Source organism: Falco cherrug, chromosome 4, assembly GCF_023634085.1.
Source record: "Falco cherrug isolate bFalChe1 chromosome 4, bFalChe1.pri, whole genome shotgun sequence".
Classification (NCBI taxonomy): Eukaryota; Metazoa; Chordata; class Aves; order Falconiformes; family Falconidae; genus Falco; species Falco cherrug.
The window spans coordinates 33,108,962-33,134,178 of record NC_073700.1 but is presented as its reverse complement, the minus strand read 5'-3'; the positions used below and the strand labels follow the sequence as shown (position 1 = coordinate 33,134,178).

General features: G+C 38.3%; 2 protein-coding genes across 2 annotated transcripts; both read right to left on the bottom strand.

The window, feature by feature from the left end:
- Positions 1–3,121: 3,121 nt before the first annotated feature.
- On the bottom strand, positions 3,122–5,361 carry LOC102055725 (parvalbumin beta 3-like). Its single transcript, XM_055709152.1, has 4 exons — positions 5,265–5,361; positions 4,451–4,583; positions 3,560–3,669; positions 3,122–3,147 (listed from the first exon to the last, which is right to left on the bottom strand). The coding sequence occupies exons 1-4, from the start codon at positions 5,323–5,325 to the stop codon at positions 3,122–3,124; spliced, it is 330 nt and encodes a 109-aa protein (XP_055565127.1). The 5' UTR covers positions 5,326–5,361.
- Positions 5,362–8,420: 3,059 nt separating this feature from the next.
- Positions 8,421–16,350, bottom strand: LOC102055894 (parvalbumin, thymic). The gene is made up of 5 exons (XM_005442507.2): positions 16,277–16,350; positions 14,421–14,488; positions 13,471–13,603; positions 13,095–13,204; positions 8,421–11,790 (listed from the first exon to the last, which is right to left on the bottom strand). Exons 2-5 carry the CDS (start codon positions 14,479–14,481, stop codon positions 11,765–11,767), a joined length of 330 nt encoding a protein of 109 aa, XP_005442564.1. The 5' UTR covers positions 14,482–14,488; positions 16,277–16,350; the 3' UTR covers positions 8,421–11,764.
- Between the last annotated feature and the right edge of the window lie 8,867 nt (positions 16,351–25,217).

Here is a 25,217-nt window from a genome sequence, read left to right as displayed (position 1 = left end):
TAATATTGATATCTCAATGGTGATGGCAGAGAATCTTGGTCTTAATATACCTATAATCATTGAAAAGGGCCTTTACAACAAAATGAGTTGTATTCTGCCACTTCAAGTAATCTCTTAGGGCACGTGCTTGAATCATACAGAAATAATTACAGAATCTGATTTGAATGGTTGCTTGGGCCATAGTTTTTTACCATATTTAACACAGAACATGGGTTAGCATGTGACTTTTTTGATACTGTGCATTATTACAGTGAATGATGAAATACAGGACTTGGAAGCCTCAGTGACAAAGCTTTCTTTCCCTGCAGCAGGGATAGGATATTACCCAGGGCACCAAGCAGAGATCTGGACTGTAGAATCCAAGATACATTCTGCAGCACTGTGGGTCTGGAACTAAACAAAGACAGGTACTTCTCTCACCTTAGCAGAAATGTCTTGTGTACTTTCCTCAGTTTAAATTATGTCCTTATCATTCTGTGTAAATGAGATTGATTTCTGTTTGAAAATGATAGCAGAATAGACTAGCAACTGATCAATAGCATAACTAATTCATAGAGATTGGTCTGATCAGGATATTTTCTCACTTAAAAAGCTGTCCTGGAAGACTGTTAGCATTTGATATACTCTGTTTGTCTTTAAATGCACTTGCAAGTGCTTCTGTGACTCTTAACACAATTTTCTGTCTCTGACCCTAAATGTAATTGTCTAAGATGTTTCTGTCTTCTGTCAGCATTATTGACAGCGTCAGATTGAGTGATTTTTAAACGTCTAAATTGTTCATGTTTTCTGTGTATTTTAAGAATAACTGTGCCCTAAGGTTGGAGGCTGTGAAATGATCTGGATGCTGCTTTTTGTGGCATGTAAAAGATATGCAGTGGTACTATACTGTTACCAAAGGCTTTTTGCACATGGCTGTATTTCACTATGACCCACGGTGTAAGAAGCCATGGTAAAATAAAACAAATAGCACTGAATTGGTTCCAACTATTTCTGTATTCACTGAGTATCCTCATTGGTGTCAGTGGGATTTCTGCCATTAATTTCAGGAGTAGGAGGATGTATAAAGTAAAAATACCCTATAATTAATCTTATCATCATAAGTAATCATCAGAAGTCACTTGTTTAACAGAAATGGCCTTCTGAATAAAGGAGAAGCAGGTGTCTAGATCCAGACAAGTGCTTAAAACACGTGCATAAAGCATGTGACAAAATTCCATTGACAAAAGGTAACCACGTACTTAGGGACTCTGGTGGAAAGGATTGGATGGAAACGTTTGCAGAATACAGACCATGGTCTCAGACCTCCAAATTTATGGTTCCAGAAGTGTGTTCTTCACTTTAAGGGAGCTGTGAGGCTATGTATGTTTTATGATCATGCAGCAGTCTTTCCAGCTGTGGCCTTACAGGCACAATTTGAAGAGTAAACAGTTACAGAAATCGCACAGTACCTGACAGCCTGTGTGAGAGACAGAGAGGAGAAGAAAGTGAGTGTATTTTTCTAGACAGAAAACAGCATTTTCTCTACCAATCTGCTTAGCGGTAGTACTGAAAGAAGGAAAAGGTCTAAAAATGTCTCTAGTCACAAGCTCTTCTTAACTTTCTGGAGTGATCAGTGAAGCTGATATCAGACTTACCTTGTCATTAATTTTTTACTGTTCTTAATGGAATGGTAAGTGCTGAAATTGTCTTAGATTTGTAGACCTAGCAGGCTAATCAGTGTGGAAGTAAGTGCAGTTAAATAAAGGAGCTGCCTACTAACTCAAAAGTTACCTGGGCTGTCTCTGCCTTCCTCTCTCATTTAAGGCATTAATATTGGTACGATGCTTGAAGATTTTCAGGTGACCCATATTTCATGGTGAAAATATAAAACGTGGTATCAGCTGAGATACATAGCACTTCCTGACAGTAATGAGAGCTTTTAGCCCTGTAGTTGGACTGCAGTTACTACTTCGTCAGAATTTCCTTTGTTTATTGCTCTCCTGAGATGGTATTGAAATAATGTGAATGTATTTGATGGATAATTATTTTTTTTACTGTTAAGGAAAATTCTACAGTATTAGGGCCCAATTAATTCATTAGAGTTAATGGAAATATATTTTTGGCTAATGTATAAGGCATGAACACATTATTGAGTATTCATTAAAGTCCTGTAGATTGTATTAATTTTGTGTAATATGATTTCTCCAACGTTGTATTGGTGTTTCCTTCCATCTCCATAATGTCTTATCATAAATGTGTTATGCATCAGCACCACTATAGCATTAACAGATAATTTTGAAATGAAGATTTTTGATCTGCAAATACTGAAACGTCTTCTTAAATAATTCCAACAAATACAGTACGAGACAGTTGTGCAGGTTTTTGCAAAATCAGTGCCCAAGAACAGATTTTCTCAGGAGTTCCAAGTTTTTCAAAAAGAGTACATAAGAGTAACTATCATGTTGGAAGTATAATGTTCTGGATGGTTAAAGCCATCTAGATTTTTAAGGGGCTGTTTGGATGTCAGTTTATTTTTATCATATATGTAAGACTAAAAAAACCCCCACACCGTAGTGTCTAGATAGGAACCATTAGCAACTAGTTCATTTTTGTAACCTAATATCATTGCTGTGTGTGTTTGTATTATGACAAAACCAGATGACGTCATCACACTTAATTTTCAACCAGAACCCTGACTTCGTTACTAACTTTTTTAACTTCCTGTAAGTGGAACAATAGTGCCATCAGGTGGGCAGGAAGGCGAGTGATTTCTTGGAGAATTTGAAATGTATTGCTATTTCAGTAATTAGATTAATCTTGGATCTGGTTGATTTTATATTAATTATATAATAATTATAATTGTATAATATAATTATATAGTATCTTTAATGCCCAAAATTCAGATAAGCAGAATGGATTCTAGTTCAGTCTCCCAGTGGTATAAAGATCTTCTGCTTAAAACATTGAGGAATGTGGTTTAAGTAGTCCTTGCACTACTTCAGATGTTTACCAGCAATATGAAATCACTTGCCAGCAATTGTTCATGACCTTCCAGGGTACAAAATATATAAACAAATAGTAGGCTTACAATAGGAAAGATTGTTAATGGCACAGATATCTTGGTCTGTATCTTGACTGCTTGTTAAGATTTGACCAGAACTTGAAACTCTGAAAAAGAAATAACAGAACAATGAAATGGGACCATATTTTGTAATTTCACAGTCAAAAAAGTACTTTCTTAATTTTAAACGTACTGTAAAACTGTACCACAGCTCACATTGTACCATAGTTCAATAGTAAAAAACCAGTGAAATTATATACTGAAATCTTATAAATACATTACTTTAGATTCCAGTCCTGAAAACAATCTCTGTAGATAAAAAAGGGACTGACCACCTGTAGCTAAGGGCAAAATATAGACCAGCTGCTATGTTAGATCCTTTCTACAATACAGAGCAGATCTGAGCACCTCAGAATCAGTTCCATAACATCCAATGTATGGAGTAGGGCAGCTGTCTAGAGCTAGCCATTAGGAAGTCTCAGAGGCAGGTATTACTCTGTTTAATAAAGGCAGTCTTACCATCCACTCCAATTTTACCATCTCCATCGCTGTCACCTGCTGCCAGGAATGCCTTGGTCTCAGCATCAGTCAAAGCTCTGGCACGGGCTGATAAACTCTGCAGGAAAAATCTGTTAAAGGTGAGAGCACAAATGAGTGAGCTATACTCGGTACCAAAAGCATTGAGAGTTTGGTATTGGTAATAGCTGTAAAATTCTGAGCCTGATTCAATTCTTGAGACTATTTCGAAAGCTCTTTGTAAATAATTTTGAATTAAATGGCAAAACTTCCTCTAACTTCAGTGAGAATAAGGGTAAGAAAGTAAGAGGTTATGGCATCACAACATGTGAAAATCCTTGGTGACATTTTGGTTTCATTGAATTAAAAAGGCAAAAATAAAACTGACTCCATAGTGGCAGGATTCATCTTCCCTTCTCTGTTATCTTCCTTCTTTTCTCCTAAGATGTAGACTTTTGAGAGTGGTAGACTTTTGAGAGCGGCAAGAATTTTTCTAACCTTGCTTTTTAACTTCAGTCAGATTAATATGAACTGTAAGATAGAATTCATGTGATAGAAAGAAAGATGAGAGAAAAAAGCTCTTTGAATTCAGTTAGTAAAAAATCTTACAATAATAAAAAGCAGACTCTAGCAGAACTGCTATTTTTATCTTCACAGTCCGTCAGTTATCCCTACATGCAACAAGTACTTTCAGTGCTATCAGAGTGTTTTCTCGTTGAGATCTAGCCTTTCCTTTGTTATTTGTCTTGCAGCTCCTTCAGCCCAAGTGTGTGCACAGAGGCACACAATTGTCTCTCATCCAAAGAGACAGAAGGAAAGGGAATAGTTCTGATGTTATCCTGCATTTTTAGACAATAAAACACAAGCCTGTTGGTAACTCGTTTATTTACTTACTTCAGTTCATCTTCCTCCATAAAGCCACTCCTGTCCCAGTTAAGAATTCGGAAGGCTTTTGTGAGCTGGTCTTTGGATTTGGAGTTGAGACCAACTTTGACAAAAAAGTTTTTGTACCTGAATGAATCAGCAGCTGAAATAAGCAGGAAGAGATGAAGGAAAGTAGTTAAAGATCTGGAACAAAAGAAATATGAGGCTTTTGGTCAAAAAGCAGTGAACTGTTCTGCAGTACATTGAGGGTCATTACAAACCTCAGTCAACAAATCTTTGGTTTTCCTGAGTTTATTTCAGACTAATGGGATTTTTCCATTAATGATCTCTCAAACCTAGGAAGATAAATATTGACTGTGGTCTTCATTATGCAAGTACAGACATTTGTAAATAGATACTTCACTCAAACATAAATTCATAGAACTTGATGTTAAATACTGTGTCTGTATTGAAATCAGCAGGGATTTTATTATTATTCTCTGAAAAAAACAGTATTTCAGCCTCTAGATTTTTTTATATATAAGATTGCTACAATGCATAAGTAATGATGGGTACCTGTACCGTGGCTGGCAAAGATTAAAACTTGCATGTATTCCATTACCTTGCATCCTTTTTCTCTTTTTGATAAGACAATTAAAACATAATTAGCAAATAAACATAACAAGAACATTTTACCATGTACTCTGGAGAAGAAATCGACATTATACTGTCTAGTTCATCCTTTCAGCCTTTTCTGTTTCCATTGGAATTGGGATGTTGGGTAGTGACGACAAAGGAATTTGCTAGATAAACTGAAAAGCCAAATGTAAAACATAAATGTTACCTTGACAGCTTTGTAGGCAAGCCACAATTTCAGCTTCTGTCAGGATACCAGAAAGAGCCATGTCAAAGCTACTGTAAAATGAAAAATAATATTGGGTAGAGTTCATGTTGGTCTTGCTCTGTCAGCCTTTAATGCTGCCCGGTGAGGACAGCCAGGTTTGATTAGTGGGGCAGTTGAAACATAGGTCCCAGGGCAAACCAGAGGAGCTGCTCTGCAGGAGCTAACTGGCTTATTATTTCTAGTTAAGTCTTCAGGTGCACAAGCTGAGGACAAAATACATGTATTCAGCATCTGGGGATTTTTGGTTCTTGCCATGCATTTTTTGTGTGGGTTATTGTGATGTGTTCAAAAGCTCCAGAGGAAAGCTGGAACTCACCTTGGCACTCTAGTTTTCCCCAAGCCAAGAACAGAAAAAAACGTAAGGTAAAAGATCTGCAGAGTCCTCTTGACTTAATTCTTTTTCAAATGACAGAGATAATGACTTACATGGACCTTAGTAAAGTCCTCTTGACCTTCTACAGATGTCCTAGAGCCACGTGATGGCTCAGATGCCCCAGGGGATAAGTTACTGTGGCTGACAAGACTTGCTAGCTAATCAGATTGGTAGTTATATCCCAAAGGAATGTGCATGGTGTCTTAGACAATATGTAAGGTTTAGTGCCATACAAAGTAAATGCTCTTAGCTTGCATCTATTTTTAGTCTAGTGATTGATATTTGATCTGTGAATGAAAAATAAAATTATTTTTTAATATTGCATAATGATAGCAACAAATGGACAGCTCCATGGTAGACTTTGACTTTCAAAGGCCTGATCCTGATGGCATTACCCATGAAACATTTCTTCTGCCCAAATAATCTTCAAATAATACTAATAGTGATACATTTGTGATAGATATATCTTGACATACAAGTAGAATGTCACAGATAAAAATTTTAATTTTAAATTAGCCCAAAGTATTTTTAATAAGCTGATATATAAGCTTTGGCTACCCAATTACTGAAATAGGTACTTTAGGCTATAAAAGTGTAATATTGAAGACATTTGCTTGGTATTAATCCATTGCATGGTGCACATTTTAAATCATGAAAAGAAATGTGTCCATTTATAGAATGAAGGTTGTCGGTTGTTCGTCAGCACACAGCAGTATGCATCAATTAATAGTAAGGAATGAAAATGAGCAGTGAAATCTGTGGTATTTGGTTCTTTCTGTAGTGAAAAAATAAACTCCTGTAAAGATTCCGATAATAGCTAAACTCCAGCTGCAGCTTTTCTCTTACTAGTTATTAATAGGATCCTCCACCTGGCTGTCTCATGAAATCTGTTAGGACCTAATGGCCTCAAGAATGGCTGAAATTGGCCAATGGTGTAAAAGCCATTAGGAGAACATTTCACACTGACACATACATAAATGTGCACAGACTAGCATTGTAGATTTAAATAATATGTGAGTAATGCCATTACATTTAAAATGAAGCCTAACACTTGGTCAATATAACATAAAATTGCTGTCTTTCAAAAATTATATAAGTGAAAATACAGACAAAACCTCATCTTGTACATCCTAAGTTTCCCTTGATCATTTCTTTAAGAGAAGAATGCTTAGGAGAAGCGCTAATCATATTATTCCAAACCTATGCTGTGTGGTAAATTCTATCTTGTGAAAAAAAATTTATTTTGTTTTTGTTTTACATTTTACATTTCTGGACTATATAAGATCAAGTGAGCAAGTTACTTTTAAGGACGTTCTGTTCTCAGCTGGTGGATATATAAACTAAGTGATCCAGCCTTCCCATGTGGGAATCTAGCTTTGTCTGTGCTTCAGATTCCTAGGAAGTAATTGAGAGTATGGCCTGAGATCAGACAGGATCTGATAGTTGTGTTGGAATTACTGGACATTCAAGAAATAATCCTTGTGAGAAGACCACATTGAGTTTACAAAGCATTATCGATAAAAAGTTTGAGTATTTCTGTGGCAAACCAGAACTTGCCTGTAGATGGCACCAAAGACAGTCAAGTCCAGCCATGAAATCTCTCCGGGATTACTTGGGGTGCGAGAAAACCAAGGAACTGAGAATGAGAACACGTTAGCAGGTGGGCGCTCATGAGCAAGGAAGAAAAGAGGAAGGAAAAGATATTTAAAAGAAAAAAAGTCTAGTCTACCAAATCACTTGAAAGACTGGAATATAAACAGACTAGATTGAAAACTCTGAAAGAATTCCAGAGGATTTTTCTTTAATGATGATTAGGAAGAACAGGTTGTTTTGTCTGTCTAACAAAGCCAGGTTTTACTGTGTTTATTTTTATGCTGGCTAAGTGTTGCAGTCTGTTAGGGAGATAATTGCAAATACAAGATCAGCTTGTTCTGGAGGCCTGGGAGTTAGAGCAGAAAGTTAGTATCTACGAAAAACCAGCTGATAATATCTAGTTGTGATGAAACTGATGGGATTCCCTTTGAGTTAAGTATTTGCATATTCTGCTTTGACATAAGTTCCCCTTTGAACTTGGGGTCAGTAATATCTCTGTAACTGTAGGGTACTGCATTGTCTAGGGGTACCTTCTTTCCATATTATAACTGATGTGATGATCTGATTTTCTTTTCTGGAGCTTGATACACAAACACTCTGATTTTCTTGTTTTCATGAGCATAGGACATGCTGACAAACAAATCCAAAGTTATGGAGCAGCCATATCACAACTGCTAGATATATAGGACTTTAGTGCTGAAAATGTACCAGAAAGTCCATACCAATGTAATGGTATCTTTCTGTGCTTGCAAGGAAAAGTAATGTGGAAATTAAATTTTAAAAAAATGTGAACACTTTACATTAGTTCATATTCCACAGCATCCACTTATTAAAATGTTTTAAAATATATGAACAATTAAACATGAAAATGTTAGGTACGTATCTCTTCAGGGATTTAATCAAGATGTATCTATTTCAGTAACCCATTCCAGGAAATGAATCCAGCCTTGGCCTCCTCTGCCCACACTGTTTGTGTGAAGAGCTCCAGGGGCCTCTGATGATGCTGCATCAAAGATTTTCCACATGGGCTGGCTGCTAACTCAAGGGAGAAACTTTACCAGTCGATGTGTGCGATGAATGTTCTGACATCCCCTTGCCCTTTCTGTGCTGTCTTACTTGTTAGAAGATGACTGTGAGATTTCAAACAGTTGGAGAGCTGAAATTGAATCTGAAGTTTACAAATGGCTCTAGGTTGGGATTTCCAAAGGAACATGAAGTTAGGAGGCAGCCAGCTTCCATTAAATACCAGGAGATCTTATGCATGATTCTGCTGATATATTCAGGACAACCCAAAGTTTCAGTTTAAGTGAGATGATTGATTCAGTGGCTAGAATGTTAGGGTGGGTTTGGGATATTGGGTTCGACACCCTGGCCCTCTAATATGCTTTTTTCTAAGAGCTTATGTAGGACAATCAATTTCTTTGTGTTTCATTCCCACTTAAAGAGATCATAGTACATCTTTATTTCACAAGAAGTGTTGGGAGAATAAGAGTTTAAACTGCTCATACAGGGTAATGGGGGAACTGAAGCATGTCTGAGAACTCAGGTTTTGGGCTCATTGGCGTTCAGATCTGCCACTCACTTTTTGGGTTGCTCTTTAATTGATACAGTAAAGGTAAAATACATAAACAACATTTCCTTTATCCTGGGAATTATGAAGCAATATTATACTGAGTATTATACTGATTAGGATGGTCTTACTCTAAACCTGAGAACAAGTGTGATAATACAGAGTGTTTTTAGATCTTTTCTGATTTGATGTTGCACAAACAGTTTCTAACAGAGTTTTGGTTTTTAATGGTGTACTCAGCAGTGTTTTATTTGTGTACTTCATTCATAAAAGCTTAATGCAGAAGATTTAATCCTTACTTATTAGGTGGCCCGGAGAAGCTATAGAACCTACATCCTTGAAGATGCTCAAACTCAGAGCAATTGGCCTTCTGATGAAGTGATTGGGACACTTCCAGAGATCCTTTCCAGCATGAATTACTCTTGTGATTCTATACCTTAATTTTGGTAAAATTGTGATATCACTATTTGTTTCTCTACTACTTCAGATGGCATCCAACAGACATCCTGCAATCAAAGATTTTCTCTAGAGCAATGACATTGTCAAGTTCAGAGAACACTCTGTGCTATTCCCTAAGAAAATTGAAGGCTGCCACTGGCTGAACTTAAATTCATTGAAATGAACCTTCCAAGAAAACTTTTCATTTTTGACATTTGTTTCCTTCAGGTGCGAAATATTCCTCTCTAGTCTGATTAGCTCTAAAAATGTGGAACCTTGTGCCGACAGAAGACTAGTCACAATAGTGACTAGGCATTGGTTTTGCTGAACAGTCTATGGGCTTTTTGTGAAATTGGAGACTTTTTCGAGTTTTATTGTAATTCTTTAAAACGAATTGGCTGGATGGTTTTAATAAGATTAAACTCATCTTCTTGCCACGAGTTACTGTTTAAGAAGAACAGATTTTCTCATAAACAAAATACTCTTGAAGCTGTATGTAAAGTTGCAACATACGCCTGATCCTCAGAAGTACTTAGTTCCCCCTTGTGGCATCAGAAGGCAGGGACACACAGTTATTTAGCATCTCTGAAACACAGGATAGGCCACTATGCAGTCTTGCATGTCTTGCATTCCACATGAGACTTTCAGATGCGCAAGGAATGCAGTATCAGGTCTGTCACTTATGGTATTTTGTGTGCCATCTGCTTGTGAACTAGTGACGTGATATTTTAGGGATTAGCAGCATGAAGAGCTAATGTATATATTAGATCTGTATATTGCTGCAGATCTGGATTGCTCTGGGTTTTCTTCTTCAGCAGATAGGAAAAAGGAACCAACAGAGTCTCATCATTATGCAAAATATTTCAGTGCTGCAATTAACAGCAGCTATAATTTAAGCCCATATTTAACATCAAAGGCGGTGGGGATAGAATTAGGATTTATATTCGTTATAATTCTGCCAAGGCTTCAGTGAGTTTGATTGCTAGAATTCCTCTTTTGCATTAGCCATCTTAAATCTGCCGAACAGCTCTCTTCCATGCCTGGGTATGAGTGAGCTGTACTTGCCTCACATAATCATCTCACAATTCATGGAAATGCCAACACTGAGTGTTACATAAAAGTTCCAGAAGGCTTTGTTTCTGCTCTTCTTCGAAACAGCTGCCAAATTATGTTATAATTATCATCCAGTTTCAGCAGGGAGTATTAAAATGACAGTCTACTTGTGAGCTGGAACCACATCATGGTAGCTGGGAAAGGAGACAACTAAATGTTGGTGGGGAAATTTCCAACCCACTCAGCCAGAAATGCACATCTACTCAGTCTGTTGAGCTCTGCATTTCACCATGAACAGTATTTACTTAGTCCATTAAAGAAGACAATGTTATAACTTGCTCTGAATCCTGTAAGACACTTATTAAAGGAAAGACTTGCTCTTAGAAATTTTCAGACTTAAGAAAATTTGCTAATATTATGAATTATATAGATGATTATTCATATTATAAATGAAAGAATTGAGTAAAAGCCATTATTTAGCATTGTAACAGAGCTTTAAGGTAATCAAACAGCAAGACTGGCCATTGTTTTGTCTGTAGGAAACACAGACATTCACAAATGTGGCAAAGTATTATTGTCTTGTATATATTAAGAAATAATAAGCAACGTGTTCATGATTCACAAGGAAGACCTCCAGGCCTGTGGCCCATGTTGTCAGGGGACTGTGACTTGTGACAGTGTCAGAGTTGGGATTAGACCCTTCTCTTCTATCTCACAGTTGCCTTAGATTTCATGAAAGATAAATCTTCTTAAAGGAGAGTTACATTTTAAGCCATAAATACTTTCTGATGATGCATGCTGTAGCCTAGTACTTAATTTTGTAAAATCACACACAAATTTATTCCATGATTTAAGCTATGTGTCAACTCCTCTAAATTTTTGTTCTCATATTCTCAGGGTTGGGTCTTAATATAGGTTATTTTTAGCTGTCTTGTTAGCATTGCTTTTTCTCAAGGATCAGAGAATTAAGCAGAAATAAAACTCAATGAAATCAGTACAGTTAAGCCTTAAAAGATGTCATATTGTTTAAGATCTTCAGAACTGCATCTGGTGATTCAGCATGGTCAAGTATGATGATGGAAAACCTAAACAAAATTTTAAAAGCAGCTTTTTCCCCCTAAGTTGTTTTGTTAAAAATTTTTTTCTCCCTTCTTCCCGACACAGTTTCAACATTATGAGTGGCTGAAAATCACAAAGTGCCTTCTTTACAATGGAAATGTAACAATACCACATGACCAAAACATCTGTACATTGCAAGATTTCTCAGCAATCCAGTGTGTGAACTTCATGTATGGGGAATTGTTAATGGCTGAAACAATATAAAAAATGTACAAACACATGCTGAGTGCGAAGTGCTTGTTGGACGAGGTAATTGGAAGAGTCAGTCCAAGGTTGCCTTTGGCCTAATGCTGTTTATGCCTTCACCAGAGACTGGAATTCTGTCAAGGAAGAAAATAAGAAAGGCAGGGAATAAAACTAGGTGCAAGTGGTTTTAAACATCTTTAGAAAAATAGATAAAAATGACTTAAACTCCTAGCCATGGAGGGCTCCCAAAGTTATTATAACACTGCACAACCTACTGCTAAACTGAGATTCTGGGGGCGTAACAGATTTTTCACTCCTTAAAAAAAGTAAGTGCAGAGAGGAGTGCATCTGTAAATTCATATTTGTGGGAAATCCTGACTTAAAGGTAAACTAACCCATTACAAACTCTGATAATAGCCAAGGAAGCAGAGAGTTAATTAGGTCAAGCCTGTAGCTTTCAATATGAGGGATTTTTTTGGTTTTCTTATTCCACAATTAAAGATATCAGTAGTGATGTGATTTCAGAATGGGAGATTCAATGGTTAAGGGCTAAGATCTGCATAATATAATGCCCTATTTGGGGCTTATAAACAGAAGCTGCAAAATCTGCTGCTAAAGCAAATTCCTCCAACAGTGTATCTCTCTCCCCTCCCAAACTCTGGCTAAGATTAGCACGTGTGTCTGTTAGAGTTATTGCCACCTGTCCTAGTTCAGCTGAGACAGCCCCGTTTTCAGTGACTTCATCTCTAATACATGATGCATAATGTCCTATTTTCCTTTGCTGCAATTTCTAAAAGAAATATCCTGGCCAGTTCACATCATCCCTGTGAGGTTTTCTTTAGGAATTGGATTTAGTTTCTCATAGAGGGACTGCCTAGTGAAATTTGCACTGATCAAGTAACTCTCCAGCACAAAATTCTGTGCTGCATTGCAGCAGTTCTAGCTTTGAAAAACAACACCAGTCTGATTTTACTTTGTTGAATTGACCACTTAGTAATATTGGCCAGTGTTTGATAGTGGTAAATGAAGAAATAAATTTGTTTAGGTGGAAGTGTGTTTTAAAATGAAAGCGTTATATGGCCAGAAGTGCAGAGCATCCACTGCCGAAATGGAAATTCAAATAACGAATAGGTGTTCAAGATGTTTTAAAAATCTGGCACATTGGGTCTATGGATCAAACCCATGGCAGAATTGACCCCCAAGCTGTTATTATTGATTGGAAGAACAGGCTCTATACTGGGCCTAAATATGCTATTGCTGCAACAGAGACCAAATGGGAATAAAGCTATGAAAATAAAGGAGTATTCGCTAGTATAAAAATTGTGGAGAAATTACCAGGCCAAAGTACTTGGATGTATTCTTCATGACACAGTTTAAATTCAGTCCTAAATGCATGCATTTTAAAACACAAATTTTAGGAAGTTTCCAAAAGTCTCACCTTCCACTCCAATTTTGCCATCACCATCAGAATCACCTGCAGCCAGAAAAGCCTTGGTCTCCGCAGAGGTGAGGACTCTGGCACTCGAAGAGAAATTCTTCAGAAACAGCCTGAAATAGAAGAGGATAGAGTACTGTGCTTCAGTTTTATTCTCTGAAATATCCTTAGCATATTTGTATTTCTGGTGTTCTGAAACCCATGCCAAAACCCCCATAAGGTAGTGCCTGCTTTTACTATCTGAGGAAATCCACACAGATTCAAGGAAAGACAAAGAACTATGTCTTATTTTTAAAATAACAGCAAGTTTCTTCTAGGACACCAAGTGAGTTCAAAGGTTTACATTTTTAAAAGAAATAATCAGCTGAACAGTACTTACTGAAGCTCTTCTTCTTCAATGAAACCACTCTTGTCCTGATCAAGGATTCCAAAAACTTTCTTTATCTGGTCAGGGCTTTTGCTGGATAAACCAACCGTGGAGAAGAAAGACTTGTAGTTGAAAGAATCATCAGCTGAAAGAAACATAAGTAGTTTAAATTGTTTTCCCTTGAAGTTGCTCCTACTGTATGTATTCCTTCAGAATGTGTATGTCTTTTCTTAAGCATCAGCCTGCTCCTCTTTCCCTTGTTTCCCAGTGTAGCAGAAAAGAAGATGGAGTGGATAATTTCCCTTTCTAACCACTCCGTGCCTGTGGTGATATATCCTTTTAGCCAGTTTGAAGTTTTCTGCTACAATGCACATTCTGCTAAAGCATGCTTTATTAAAAATAACAAACACTATTAATATTTATTATTAACACACAATTAATAATAAATATTTAGTGTGCCACTGTGTTTTACAGACCAACTGTTAAAATTTTTACTTCATTTTCACGTAGTCCTTACTTTGGTGAAGAATTTGGTAGAAAAGTAAGTATTTCACAGTCAAAATAACTCCTGAGCATTTGGAAAATTGGCTTGATCTTGCCAAGGAACTCTTGAGAGAACTGAGACTGGTCATTACTTCAGAAATGACATTTTGATTCTGCAAGCTGAGGGGGTTTTTTTTGACATTTGGAAGGAAAAGGCCAACTATTGACAAAAATTGACAGAGTTTAGAGTTAAGCCAGCCCTAACTGAAACCGAGGCCTTTTAATTGCAGTTCTGTGTTTTGGGGAATGTTACCCAGCAAGTAACCATTTGTGAGACATTCTGAATTCAAGGGGCTACACTGTAATGTAGCTAGAAAGAGATCTCACGGGGAAGGAATCTAAGGGGAAAATGATAGGCATGTCATCTTAAGACATAAAAATGATATGCATCTTCTGGCTGCAGAGAGACCATTCCTTACCCTGGCAGCTGGAGAGAGCAGATTCAATATCTTTAGCAGAAAGGATGTCAGTGATGGCCATTGTTGAACTGTAAAATAAATTAAATGTGAGCTACTTAGTCATTAAAATGACTTCTCTACCTCTTTCATGGTTCTATTTGAAGTTGCTGCTGTGACAGTATATGATAGGGGAGACATTATTCATTTAATTGTAAGCGGAGCATACTGTAACAGATGTCTACAGCAGGTGCTTCCACTTAAAGCTGGGTAATGAGGGAGGAATTCTGCATGCCGGAGTGTGGGGCTTCAGGAAGATCTGATGCCTGTACTGCACTGGGAGAGCAAATCAAAGGTGTCTAGCACCACAAAACTTCATGACTTCTGTGTAGGTTTGCCTGGAGGTGGATTATTACTCAATTAAAATTGGCATATATTTACAGCATACATAAAAATTATGGCTTAGTATGTGGTCTAGGACTATATCTGGGATAAATGTTATTGGAATTTAGAAAATCTAGTATTATTATCAATAAATGTAGTGATCTTTTTAAAGAATGAAAATAGTAGTATAGGATAAGTAATAATAATTTTACTCATTTCAAGGAAATTAAATTTGGAGAGTAAGTTCCTCCTTTGTTTAGTTGCAACAATAAACATAACTACACTATAAATGTGGCTTGCTGGGCTGCTGCATCATTAAAAGACTACATTTCATGATAGCTTTATAACAAAGTTTTCTTAGGTATGCTGTGTGTGTGTGGGTTGTTTGTTTGTTTTTAATTCCATGTAGGTGATAATAAACCAGATTTTTGTCCAGGTTTTGGCATTTCAGTATATTGATGTGCTTAGAACAGAGGTATTGAGACTTAATATTCATTCCTAGTAGAGTGAAGGAGGGATTTTCTTCTGATACAGCAGCATTTGACAACAGATACTTTTTGTCCCATTCAGCCACCAACAGCTGCAGTAGTTTGCCAATGTAATATGTATCACTTAAGAAAATGCTACCAGGTCTGAATTTCTAGTCAATTTTTTGTGTGAACATACAATACATTTTTACAGTTTGGTAAACTGCACACAGCAGTGTGGACTGGTTACAATTTAAAACTTACGACATTACTGTAAAGTAGCTTCATGTTAATGAAAGGAGAGGAACTAAGGCATAGAAAAGTTATTCTTGAAACCCATAAGAGAACAGAAATATATTTTCATGAATCCCTAACTGATCTTCAACAACATCATTCTTTTGTCTAAGCATGGAAAGCAGCATTCATGAGAAAGAAACCAGTGCTGGTAACCATTTATAGTCTGTGTGCTGGTTTGAGATCTACACACAGGTTTAAACTTTGCATAAAATATGAAATGGCTGCCTCTTTACCCACTGGTTTGCAGCAGAGAAAATAGTCAATCATTTCAGTTCCTTTATGAGTATCTCAGAAGGTGTAAGGAGACAATGGGACAAAATCATGCTGATGACAATGGGTACTTCTCCAGCTAAGGCACATGAGTTACTTTTGTTCTGCTAGCAATTATTTTGTCCCAGCGGCTTCCTGTGTAAAGTACTCCCCCCTCTCAGCACTAGGCAAGATAATTTGGAGCTCTGCCATTTACCTAATTCTCACTGCTGACAGGATTAAAAATGGGGAAGAGTTGAAGGAAAACCTAAAAATTGCAGCATTTTTCACAAGGGGCATCGTTCCTGTCTTTTTCCATCCTGTGATCTGAATGCTGATTCTGTTCTATGTTAGCTTGTAAAGATACGACATACTGGCATCTGATATAAGAACAGATATTTTAATTGCATAGGTGCTTTCCATTTAGGGAGCATTTTGCTTTTGTGTTTCTTTTTCTGAAAGCAGAGGATCTAATCAGCTTACCTTTGTGGTCTTCTTGACTGGATAAGGAAGCAGTCTGGTTGGAAGGAACGTACTTGCTGTGTGTCTCCAGCAGAGCTGAGCTTGCATATATATACTTTAAGTTGTATACCATATACAGATTTTAGATTTCAGCGTCACGAAGCGGGAATGGTGTCAAATGAACTTGCCTAACTAATCATCTTGCACTATTTTTATCTCAAGAGAATGCATATGATATTTGCAAACGAAACAAGATAAGTGGCCAGATAGGTGAAAAGGACAGAGTCATATTAAATTTCTTCTGATTTAAGCAGAAAATACTAAGTCTCCATATGATGTAGGGCAGGAGAAAACCCACTATCTGATATGCTTGATACAAGGAGTCAGATGAAATGAAGCACTACTAACTTCTGAAAAGATGCCTTTAATGAATGTTTTAATGTGATAACTTGTTACGTGTAGATGCTACATGTGATTAAGTTTCATCATTGGATGATGAAAAAAATATTTTAAAATATCCTGCTCAAATATTGTTTGTGTAGCAAACCATTTAGGGAAAATAATAGTCGTGTTGTCTCCCAGAATGTCTGGTCTGTTGTTGTTTTGAAAAAAACCCTAACACACAGTGAATTTGTTGCTACAGGAGGTAAAATAATATTATGTCAATCCATTGGAACAGTTGGTTGGGGGAGGGTATTTTGTCTGGTATGTTTCCAGGGAAAATCTTACAATTCTGCAAGGTTCTGACATCCTGTTTAGTCGCATGTATATGAAGCAAAGCGGTTGTGATCTACCCAGCTGTCTCTGAGACAAAAGCCCCTGAGCCCTGCATGAAATAACTTTGCTTTCAGAATAGAGAGAAAAATTTCGATAGCAGCATCACTGCAGGAAACAGTATGTGAAGAGTGTCTTTACAATTTTGTAGCCTACCTTCTGATCTGTTTTAGACAAGCGATTATTTTTTCTCATGTTTTGGCCAGTGCTGTGTCCAAGTGTTCCTTTGTGCTAGTAACTTTTTTTTTTTTTTTTAACTAGCACAGAAACAATTTGATCATCTCAGTTTTCTTTCACGAATGTCGTAGCCTAACTGGGTGAGGAGCCTGTCAGCTTGACTCTCACTTGTGGCTTGAGGCAGCAGAACAGCAAAAGACAAGTCATATGGATGACAGCACAAGGTAGTGTTATGGCCAGGGGTAAGGGATGGCAAGGGATGACAGCGCAATTGGCATCACAGCTTGAGGTGGTGGCACAGTAAGAGGTGACAGTGCAGAGACTTGTCTCATTGTCAGAGAGTATCAAGGCATCTTTTTTTCAAAGCATTTCTCTGTAAGGTGGAAGAGAAACCTAGCCAAACACTGAAGCCAATGACTAATAAATCATTGTGTGAGGCAGAAAAAGTGACAAATGAGGTACCTATGAGACCTTAATGCACCCAGCATTGACAGCAGCTGATGAAAAAGCAACAAAAGACTATTGCAAAAGATACCGTGTATGGTAGGGGTATTACTTCACTTACTGCATCTAAACATAAGAAAAATTATTGCTAGAAGTTTGGGTTTTTCTTTTTACAAATCCTGCATGTTTGTCCTCCATGAAAAAGTTTCAGACACAGATAATTCTTGTGAGGGAAAGTACCATTGGTTAAGAATGACTATGGAAGATTGCAGCTTTCCCAGTTTTCTGAATGGGTTGTTGACCAGCTGACGCTGAAAAGTTTCAAGAAGAATTTGCTGGATAGATATTTAATACTGGCTGCCGTTGCCACTGGTGACATCTGGTAGAAAGGATACAAATATCACTTACCCCCCTCAAACTCTCCCGGGAAATTACTTTTATTCTACATGAGAACAAACTTCTTCTCTTTTGTGCACACACCACCCTTTTCTCCCCCTCCAATTCGGAAAATTGCCTACATAGTGCCAACAACTGATGTGAAGTAACTAGAGGGTCCAACATAAAAACTGATGGCATGATATGACCTAATGAAGCTAAGTTAAGAGGAAGGCCAAATTCTGCTGAAACTCTTGGACCGCAGGAGTCTACATGGGAATTTGGTCTCTGGTGTCTGTTTCAGAGAATGCATTTGATTTTAGATGCAATGGCTTCTCATTTTGCCCAGAGCTAATTCCACATATGTTAACCCCTCGCCCCCACTCTTCCCTTTAAAAATAGCATTGATTGCTGTTATTTCCCTTAATGCCTGTGGACTGTTGCCATTAGTTTGAACTTTTGTATGTGAATCACATAAGGATGCAGTCTTTAAAAGTGTGCTTTGTTTTCTAAGAGGCTTCAACAAGATGATTCCTTCTGTTCTCTGAAATTTTAAGAATAAAGCATGAACATCAAATGATTTATGGCTCTAGTCTGTTGAGCTGCATTCAGACCAGCAAATTTTGGAGTCACTTTTGCAGTGAGATTGGAGGCACTAGAGATCCAGAACACGTGCACTGGCTGGCAGGATGAAATGCACAAGGATCATGTAACTCTATTTACAACCAGCCTCCAGCAACCATTTTATTTTCAAGCCCTACATTAGAGATTGCAAAAACATCTGTCTGGTCATTTTTACTTTCTTAAATCAAATACTGTTAGGAACTTTCCAGCTGCCATCCAACGTGGCAGGGAGAGGAACTGGGGAAGCATTAAAATGTAAGGAGAATATATCCCTTTGAGATTGTCAGGTTACTGCTAAAAGCGATTTTAAACCCTGGGACTTGAGCATTTCACTTTGCCTTCCAGAGGACTCTTTAATGGAATGCTCCTCTATTGTTATTTTATTCCTATATTTTAGGTCATCATAAGTTCTGTGATTGTTCTACAATATATTCTTGGCATTCTTCTTCGAGTGCTGACATGAATCATGTGTGCAGTAGAATAACAAAAATACACTAAACAGTTGTGAATGCCTACTTTAATTTAAATAAGTGTGATTTCCTGCCCTTGTATATACCTGAGATCACTTTCCCTGAATTCTTATGATAAACTTATCCATAGTCACCAGTCAAGGAACAGAAATCACCTTATATAATGTTTAACTTATAGTTAAATGACATTTGAATAGGGAAAGTGGAATGTTCATTCAGCTTTAATTTGCTTTGGGAATATATGAGATGAAAGAAATGGTATGAATGTAATTTAGTGTAATTGTATTAATGCATCATGCTTCTGTCATTTGAGGAACATAACTCTTGAGGTGATCTGGAAATATTTGTGAGTGGTTTTAAGTTTATATTACTTAACCTAATATCTACAAATACATATATAGTAACTCCCCCCAGTAAAATGCTGAAAAAGGAAAATGCTAGAACAGTTGCTATGGGGTGAGGAAGCTGTACATGGTAATTACACCAAATAACATTGTTTTATTTTTGAAAAATTTAATGAATCACAAAAAGTAAGTAATTCATTCTTCAGCTGCTATCATTCTTGTATGAAGTGGCTTCAACCTCTGGGGTAGATTTTCAGAGATTCTAAGAATTTACAATGTAACTTTTCAACTTTAAAGTTGAAAGGTGTCCTTCAAAGTGGTAATGTACACATTTTTTCAGTCATAATTTTCTTAGATGTGTAAAACATGATTTTTAAGCCAGTTGGATTGTTTACATAAATCAGACAATTTCTGGTTCTGCATATCTGAAACTTGTAAGAGAGAGTTTCAATTCTGATTCCCAAATTTGAAAGGAGTATGGTCCAGATGTGAAATCTATGTCATTTCTCTAGCTGTAGCTTGAGATTTTTGTTTCTGAATTCAAACTTTACAGTTCACTTCCATTTCTGTTTCTTGTTCATGCATTGATGCAGAAAGAAAAGGGTTTTTTTCCTCCAGAAATAAATTCACACAAATAAATTTTGAAATTACAGATTCCTGAGACATTTAAATCAGATACAATCATTCATAAATGGACAAAATACTTGAATCTCCAGATAACTCTATTCATACTTTACAAATTACATGCAGCAAGTGTCAGAAAGCCTGCAGAATAAATAATTTGCCTGCTTTAATTCTGAAGCAAAAAGCTTACAATTTTTGGAAATGTCCTAATAAAATTGCCAGTGAAAAGGTATGTGTAGGATAATAATGTTTTTTTGAGTAGAAAATAAAATCAGGTCTGTCAAGGCGATCTTCTCTAGCTAAGCTGGAAGTGAAGATACACGCTGGAAACAAGTTCTATTCAGTATTTGATCTACTATATTCTGTTCTTGAGCTCTGTTCTTCAAGTCCAGTCTGATAACATCCCTAAAGAGGGTCCCTGTTACAGGATTTGTAACATCAGTCTGCATGTTTACACTGTATAGCCCAATGCAGTCCTGCTCTGTGACTGTGGTTTATAAGCACTATAAATAATCATCAGTTGCATCAGGCTTTCAAATATAGCTATGTTTGAAATGAACTCAGATGTTTTTGAGCCTGTCTGTATATTCTTGTATAGTCCTTATCATACTGTGTAAACAGTGTATCCCACTATAAACAGAAACAACTCCTTGCAGTTATGTAATTGCAGGAGCGTGAAATAAGAATTGGGTCATTATTCATGCATATACTAATCTAGTACTGATATTGCTGAATAGAGCAGCGCCTTTGATTTTTTCTGGTAGAGTTGCTTGTCAAGGATATATATATATATTTCAAGGGTATATGGGTTTCAAAAAACCCAAATGCTAACTGACATAAAGTCGACTCTTTGAGTCCTGTGTACAAAGCCCATACACAATCTGATTTGTAGGTGCCTGGTGAGGTGTGACTTAACTCCCTCCTCCTCCATTTACTGAGGTCCAGAAACCGTCAAAACTCATCACAGCTCCAGTCCAGGCTGTGTGCTTGCACTTCTTTTCTATGGAAACTAGAGCGTGATAAGGGGCTGATGTGTGTTTGGGTATTGTCCCAATGTGGAGTTCATGTCTCCAGGGCATGCACCCAGGCTCAGGAACTCAGAAGCATTCCTTCGTCCCTCATTAGACATTGCCAACAACACTGACAATAATTAGAGTGAGGGCTACAGAAAAGTAAGCCGAATTAATATGGAAATTGGTACTAGAGACATAACGGCATCAGATATGAAAGCATAAAGTCTTTACAAACAAGAATTCATGGAGTGTTTGAGAGATAGGCCTGGTTTAATCAAATGGTGCATCAATGAAGTGATTCCACTGTTCAAATGTTTGAAGGGTCAGTGGGATGAAAAGACAGAAGCGGGTATTGTTCTTCCTATACAGTGCTCCTGGGTAATACTAGTGTCCAGATAGTCCAGTGATTTCAAGCTTTATTGTATAGTATAGAACCTATATATATATACAGACAGAAAATGTAAGTTCTTATTATTCATTGATGGACAAACTGCATTATATTCACCATGGACCCTGTTAGCAAATTGCTGTAGTCAGGTGTAAAGTAAATCACTTCAGATCTGTTGCTCTGAAAGAAAAAATACATTTACTGTATTCTAGTGATAAATTCACATAGCAGTCTTTCCTTGAATTGTAATGGCTTCCACCCGAGCTGAATTATAGCACTGATTGCACTTTATTAAAAGGGTACATTTTAAAAGGAATTTTACTAACCTGGAAACTTCAGGAGGAAAAGGCTAGGTGAATTCATTCATCAGTGACCTGGATAAAGGGACTGAGCGCACCCTCAGCAGGTTCGCTGATGATACCAAACTGGAAGGGGTGGCTGATACACCGGGAGGCTGCGCTGCCATTCAGTGAGACCTGGGCAGGCTGGAGAGCTGGGTGGAGAAGGAACCTCATGAAGTTCATGAACAAAGGCAAGTGTTGTTGCATCTGGGGAGGAACCATCCCACACACCAGCCAGCGCAGGCTGGGGCTGAGCTGCTGGGGGCAGCTCTGCGGAGAAGGGCCTGGCAGTGCTGGTGGGCAGCACGTTGCCCATGGGCCAGCAGCGTGCCCGTGTGGCCCAGAAGGCCAGTGGTGTCCCGGGGTGCACGAGGAGGAGCGTGGCCAGCAGGACGGGGGAGGGGATCCCCCCCCTCTGCTCTGCCCTGGTGAGGCCGCGTCTGGAGTGCGGTGTCCGGTGCTGGGCTCCCCAGGTCAGGAGAGACAGGGAGCTGCTGGAGAGGGGCCAGCGGGGGCTGCGGAGGTGATGGGGGGCCCGGAGCATCTCCCCTGTGAGGGGAGGCTGAGAGAGCTGGGCCTGTTCAGCCCGGAGCAGGGAAGGCTGAGGGGAGCTTCTCAAGGTCTACAAACACCTTAAGGGCAGGTGCCAGGAGGACGGGGCCGGGCTCTTTGCGGTGGTGCCCAGCGGCAGGACAAGGGGCAACGGGCACAAGGTGCGGCACTGGAAGCTCCACCTGAACACGAGGCAGAACTCCTTTCCCTGGAGGGTGCCGGAGCACGGGCACAGGCTGCCCGCAGAGGCTGCGCTGTCTTCTCCTCTGGAGACGTTCAGAACCCGCCTGGATGTGGCTCTGTGTGACCTGCCCCAGGTGACCCTGCTGTGGCGGGGGCTGGGCTGGATGATCCCCAGAGGTCCCTTCCACCCCCGACCTTCTGTGATTCTGTGATTCTCTAGGGCAGGAGGCCTGTCTCCTCTTAACAAGAATTCAGGTCTGGCTGTGACTGGTTAGCTGTTACAGCAGAAAATGTCCTTGAACTGTTACAAAACTGACCATGAGCTCTTGCTCACACAAGACAAGGCCTGCCAACTGTAGATGTGGAGATGCTTGATTGCATCTGTTATTCTCTGAGATAACTTGCAGAGTAGCATTATAACACATGGACAACAAATAGGTGATTCTTGGATCAATCTTAAAATTTTTGAAGGATTTGACTCATTATTTTTTAACTTTTGCATTTGAATATACTGTGTAGCAACCTCCAGATCTGAAAATCCAGAAAGTGAGAGCAGAAGATGTCTTGCTGATTCCTGAATTCTCCATATTGGCTTGACCTTTTCTGAGTAGAGGTGGCTGGAAGCAGGTGTTAAGCAGGATATATGCTTAACTGCTTTGCTGAACTCAAAAAGTAAGACCATTTTGCAAATGTATTGTTTGTGCTACACAATGCTGAGCTGGGCTGTACAAGCTGTAGTTCTGGGCAAAATTTGGCACTCATCATTTTTGCTGGAATGTTAATTACTTCTGTGCACAATGCGATGTTACTGAAATCTGATTATCATATGAAATGTGAAGCCTTTACTAAGCAGTGCTTCAAAGGTTGTATCTCAGAATGCCATGGTAAGGTAATTCCAGAATACCAAATCCCAGCTATTTCCTGAAAGTTACAGCTATATAAAACTTTGTTGAAAAATGCATGCTAATCTGTGCAGATCTTTCCTATCACATAACCTTATAATTGATGGTGTCATCAACAGCAGAGACAGCCATTTAAATTATGAATGCTTCTGGTTATGAATGATGGAATTTTTTATCACAGGAATTGAAGTGTATGCATTATTAGAACTAATAGAAGAATTCAAGTCATGCTTTGGAGAAAAGTACAAAGTTAGACATGGTTTAATGTCCATGAGTATTGGGGTAACCAAGCATATTTTTTTATTAAATATGTAGGTATTACAAAACAGAGCAGCTTCCATTGAATAATGTTTGGAAGTTTTTCTAAGCCTTGTCGAAGTTGGGATATAAGGCCACATCCCTTAAATTACAATATCTATGAGCAGTTATGTCAGTGCCGTGCCTTTATGGATGCAGGCAGCTGAAATGATCAGCTTAATCTTTCTCAGTCTGTTCCATTTTGACGTAGCTAGTCTAGGGAGTCTAGGGAGCTTTCTGATGAGCAGTGGCTTTGATGGGTCTGAGGGAGAGTGACTTCCTATGTAGGGGTGACCTGCGGATCTGGGGTGTTTGCTTGAACACCTACGATCACCCTTATTTTCAGAACACACTGCTATTTAGACCCTGGGTATATGGACAGCATCTAGCTAACTGTTATTAACAAAACAAATTAAAATATGAGAACTCATCCTCTGCCAATATGGCCAGCAGTTCATCTTCCAAAAGGAGGATTTCTTTTGGGAAAGTAGAATTGGATTTCACCCACTCTTTAAACTAGAAGTATGAAAAACACAATCTGATAATCAGGCATCACTTTCACTGTGTCTTGGTGTCCTCATTCTGCCAGTTCTTCAGCAACCCCCTAGAGTTTTCCAAGGAAAACTGTGTAAACAACAATGGCAAAAATAGCAAGACAGCTATTAGAGAAAAAAAAACCAATCAGTAAAATGGGAAATAAAAGTGCAATCTTTAGAAGTTAAAATGCTGTAACCCCTTTCCACAGTTGCTTTTATGCTATATTGAAGGAAACATCCATAAACCTCCTGGAGGCTGTACCCTGGAGTATCCCCTGTGTTGGGATATTGCCTGGGAGGTGGGATTTGAGAGTGCTGACTCTGGGGTGAGGCCATGGTGCTTTGGCCCTTGTTATCTCAGCTTCTTCAGTAAGCCTGGTTAGAGCCCATGGCAGCTCGTGGAGATTGCAGGTGGCTGTGGGCAGCGCAGAAGCCATCGTTACATAGCCTAACACACATTGCACAGCTATGCAATGTGCCTCTAGGAAGAATAATAGCCTGAAATTCAGCTTTCTCAATAGAGCAAAATCTGTTTTGAGATACTGTCTCATTACATATACCAAAGGAGAGTTTGAGTTTTCTCTTGTTTATATAAAATAGTCTGGGTAAACCCCATTGAAACAGAGCAGCAATTTGTTTCCCTAAAGTGATTTTACAGCATGTACTTCAAAGAGCAAGCAGTGGACTGTGGGCCATTTGCTACAATTGTACAGCCCTGCTATCAGTAGGAGTAAGACTAAATATCCTAACCTACTTGCTTGTAATGACATGGGCTTGATGTAAGAAATTCAGAACTGAGCTAATATAGTTACTGAACTGTCTTTGTCCAGAGAATGCTGAACACATGCGGAGCAGATGGAAGAGATTAAAAAAGCATAGAATTATAGATGAGAAATGTTCACAATTAAAGTGACAAAC

Coding starts and splice junctions, on each gene's coding strand:
- LOC102055725 (XM_055709152.1), bottom strand. CDS start 5,325: ATGGCTCTTTCTGGTATCCTGACAGAAGCTGAAATTGTGGCTTGCCTA. Junction 4,584..5,264: donor TTGCCTACAAAGCTGTCAAG/GTAACATTTATG, acceptor TGCTTATTTCAG/CTGCTGATTCATTCAGGTAC. Junction 3,670..4,450: donor ATGGAGGAAGATGAACTGAA/GTAAGTAAATAA, acceptor CACCTTTAACAG/ATTTTTCCTGCAGAGTTTAT.
- LOC102055894 (XM_005442507.2), bottom strand. CDS start 14,481: ATGGCCATCACTGACATCCTTTCTGCTAAAGATATTGAATCTGCTCTC. Junction 13,604..14,420: donor TGCTCTCTCCAGCTGCCAGG/GTAAGGAATGGT, acceptor TGTTTCTTTCAG/CTGATGATTCTTTCAACTAC. Junction 13,205..13,470: donor ATTGAAGAAGAAGAGCTTCA/GTAAGTACTGTT, acceptor CTTCTATTTCAG/GCTGTTTCTGAAGAATTTCT.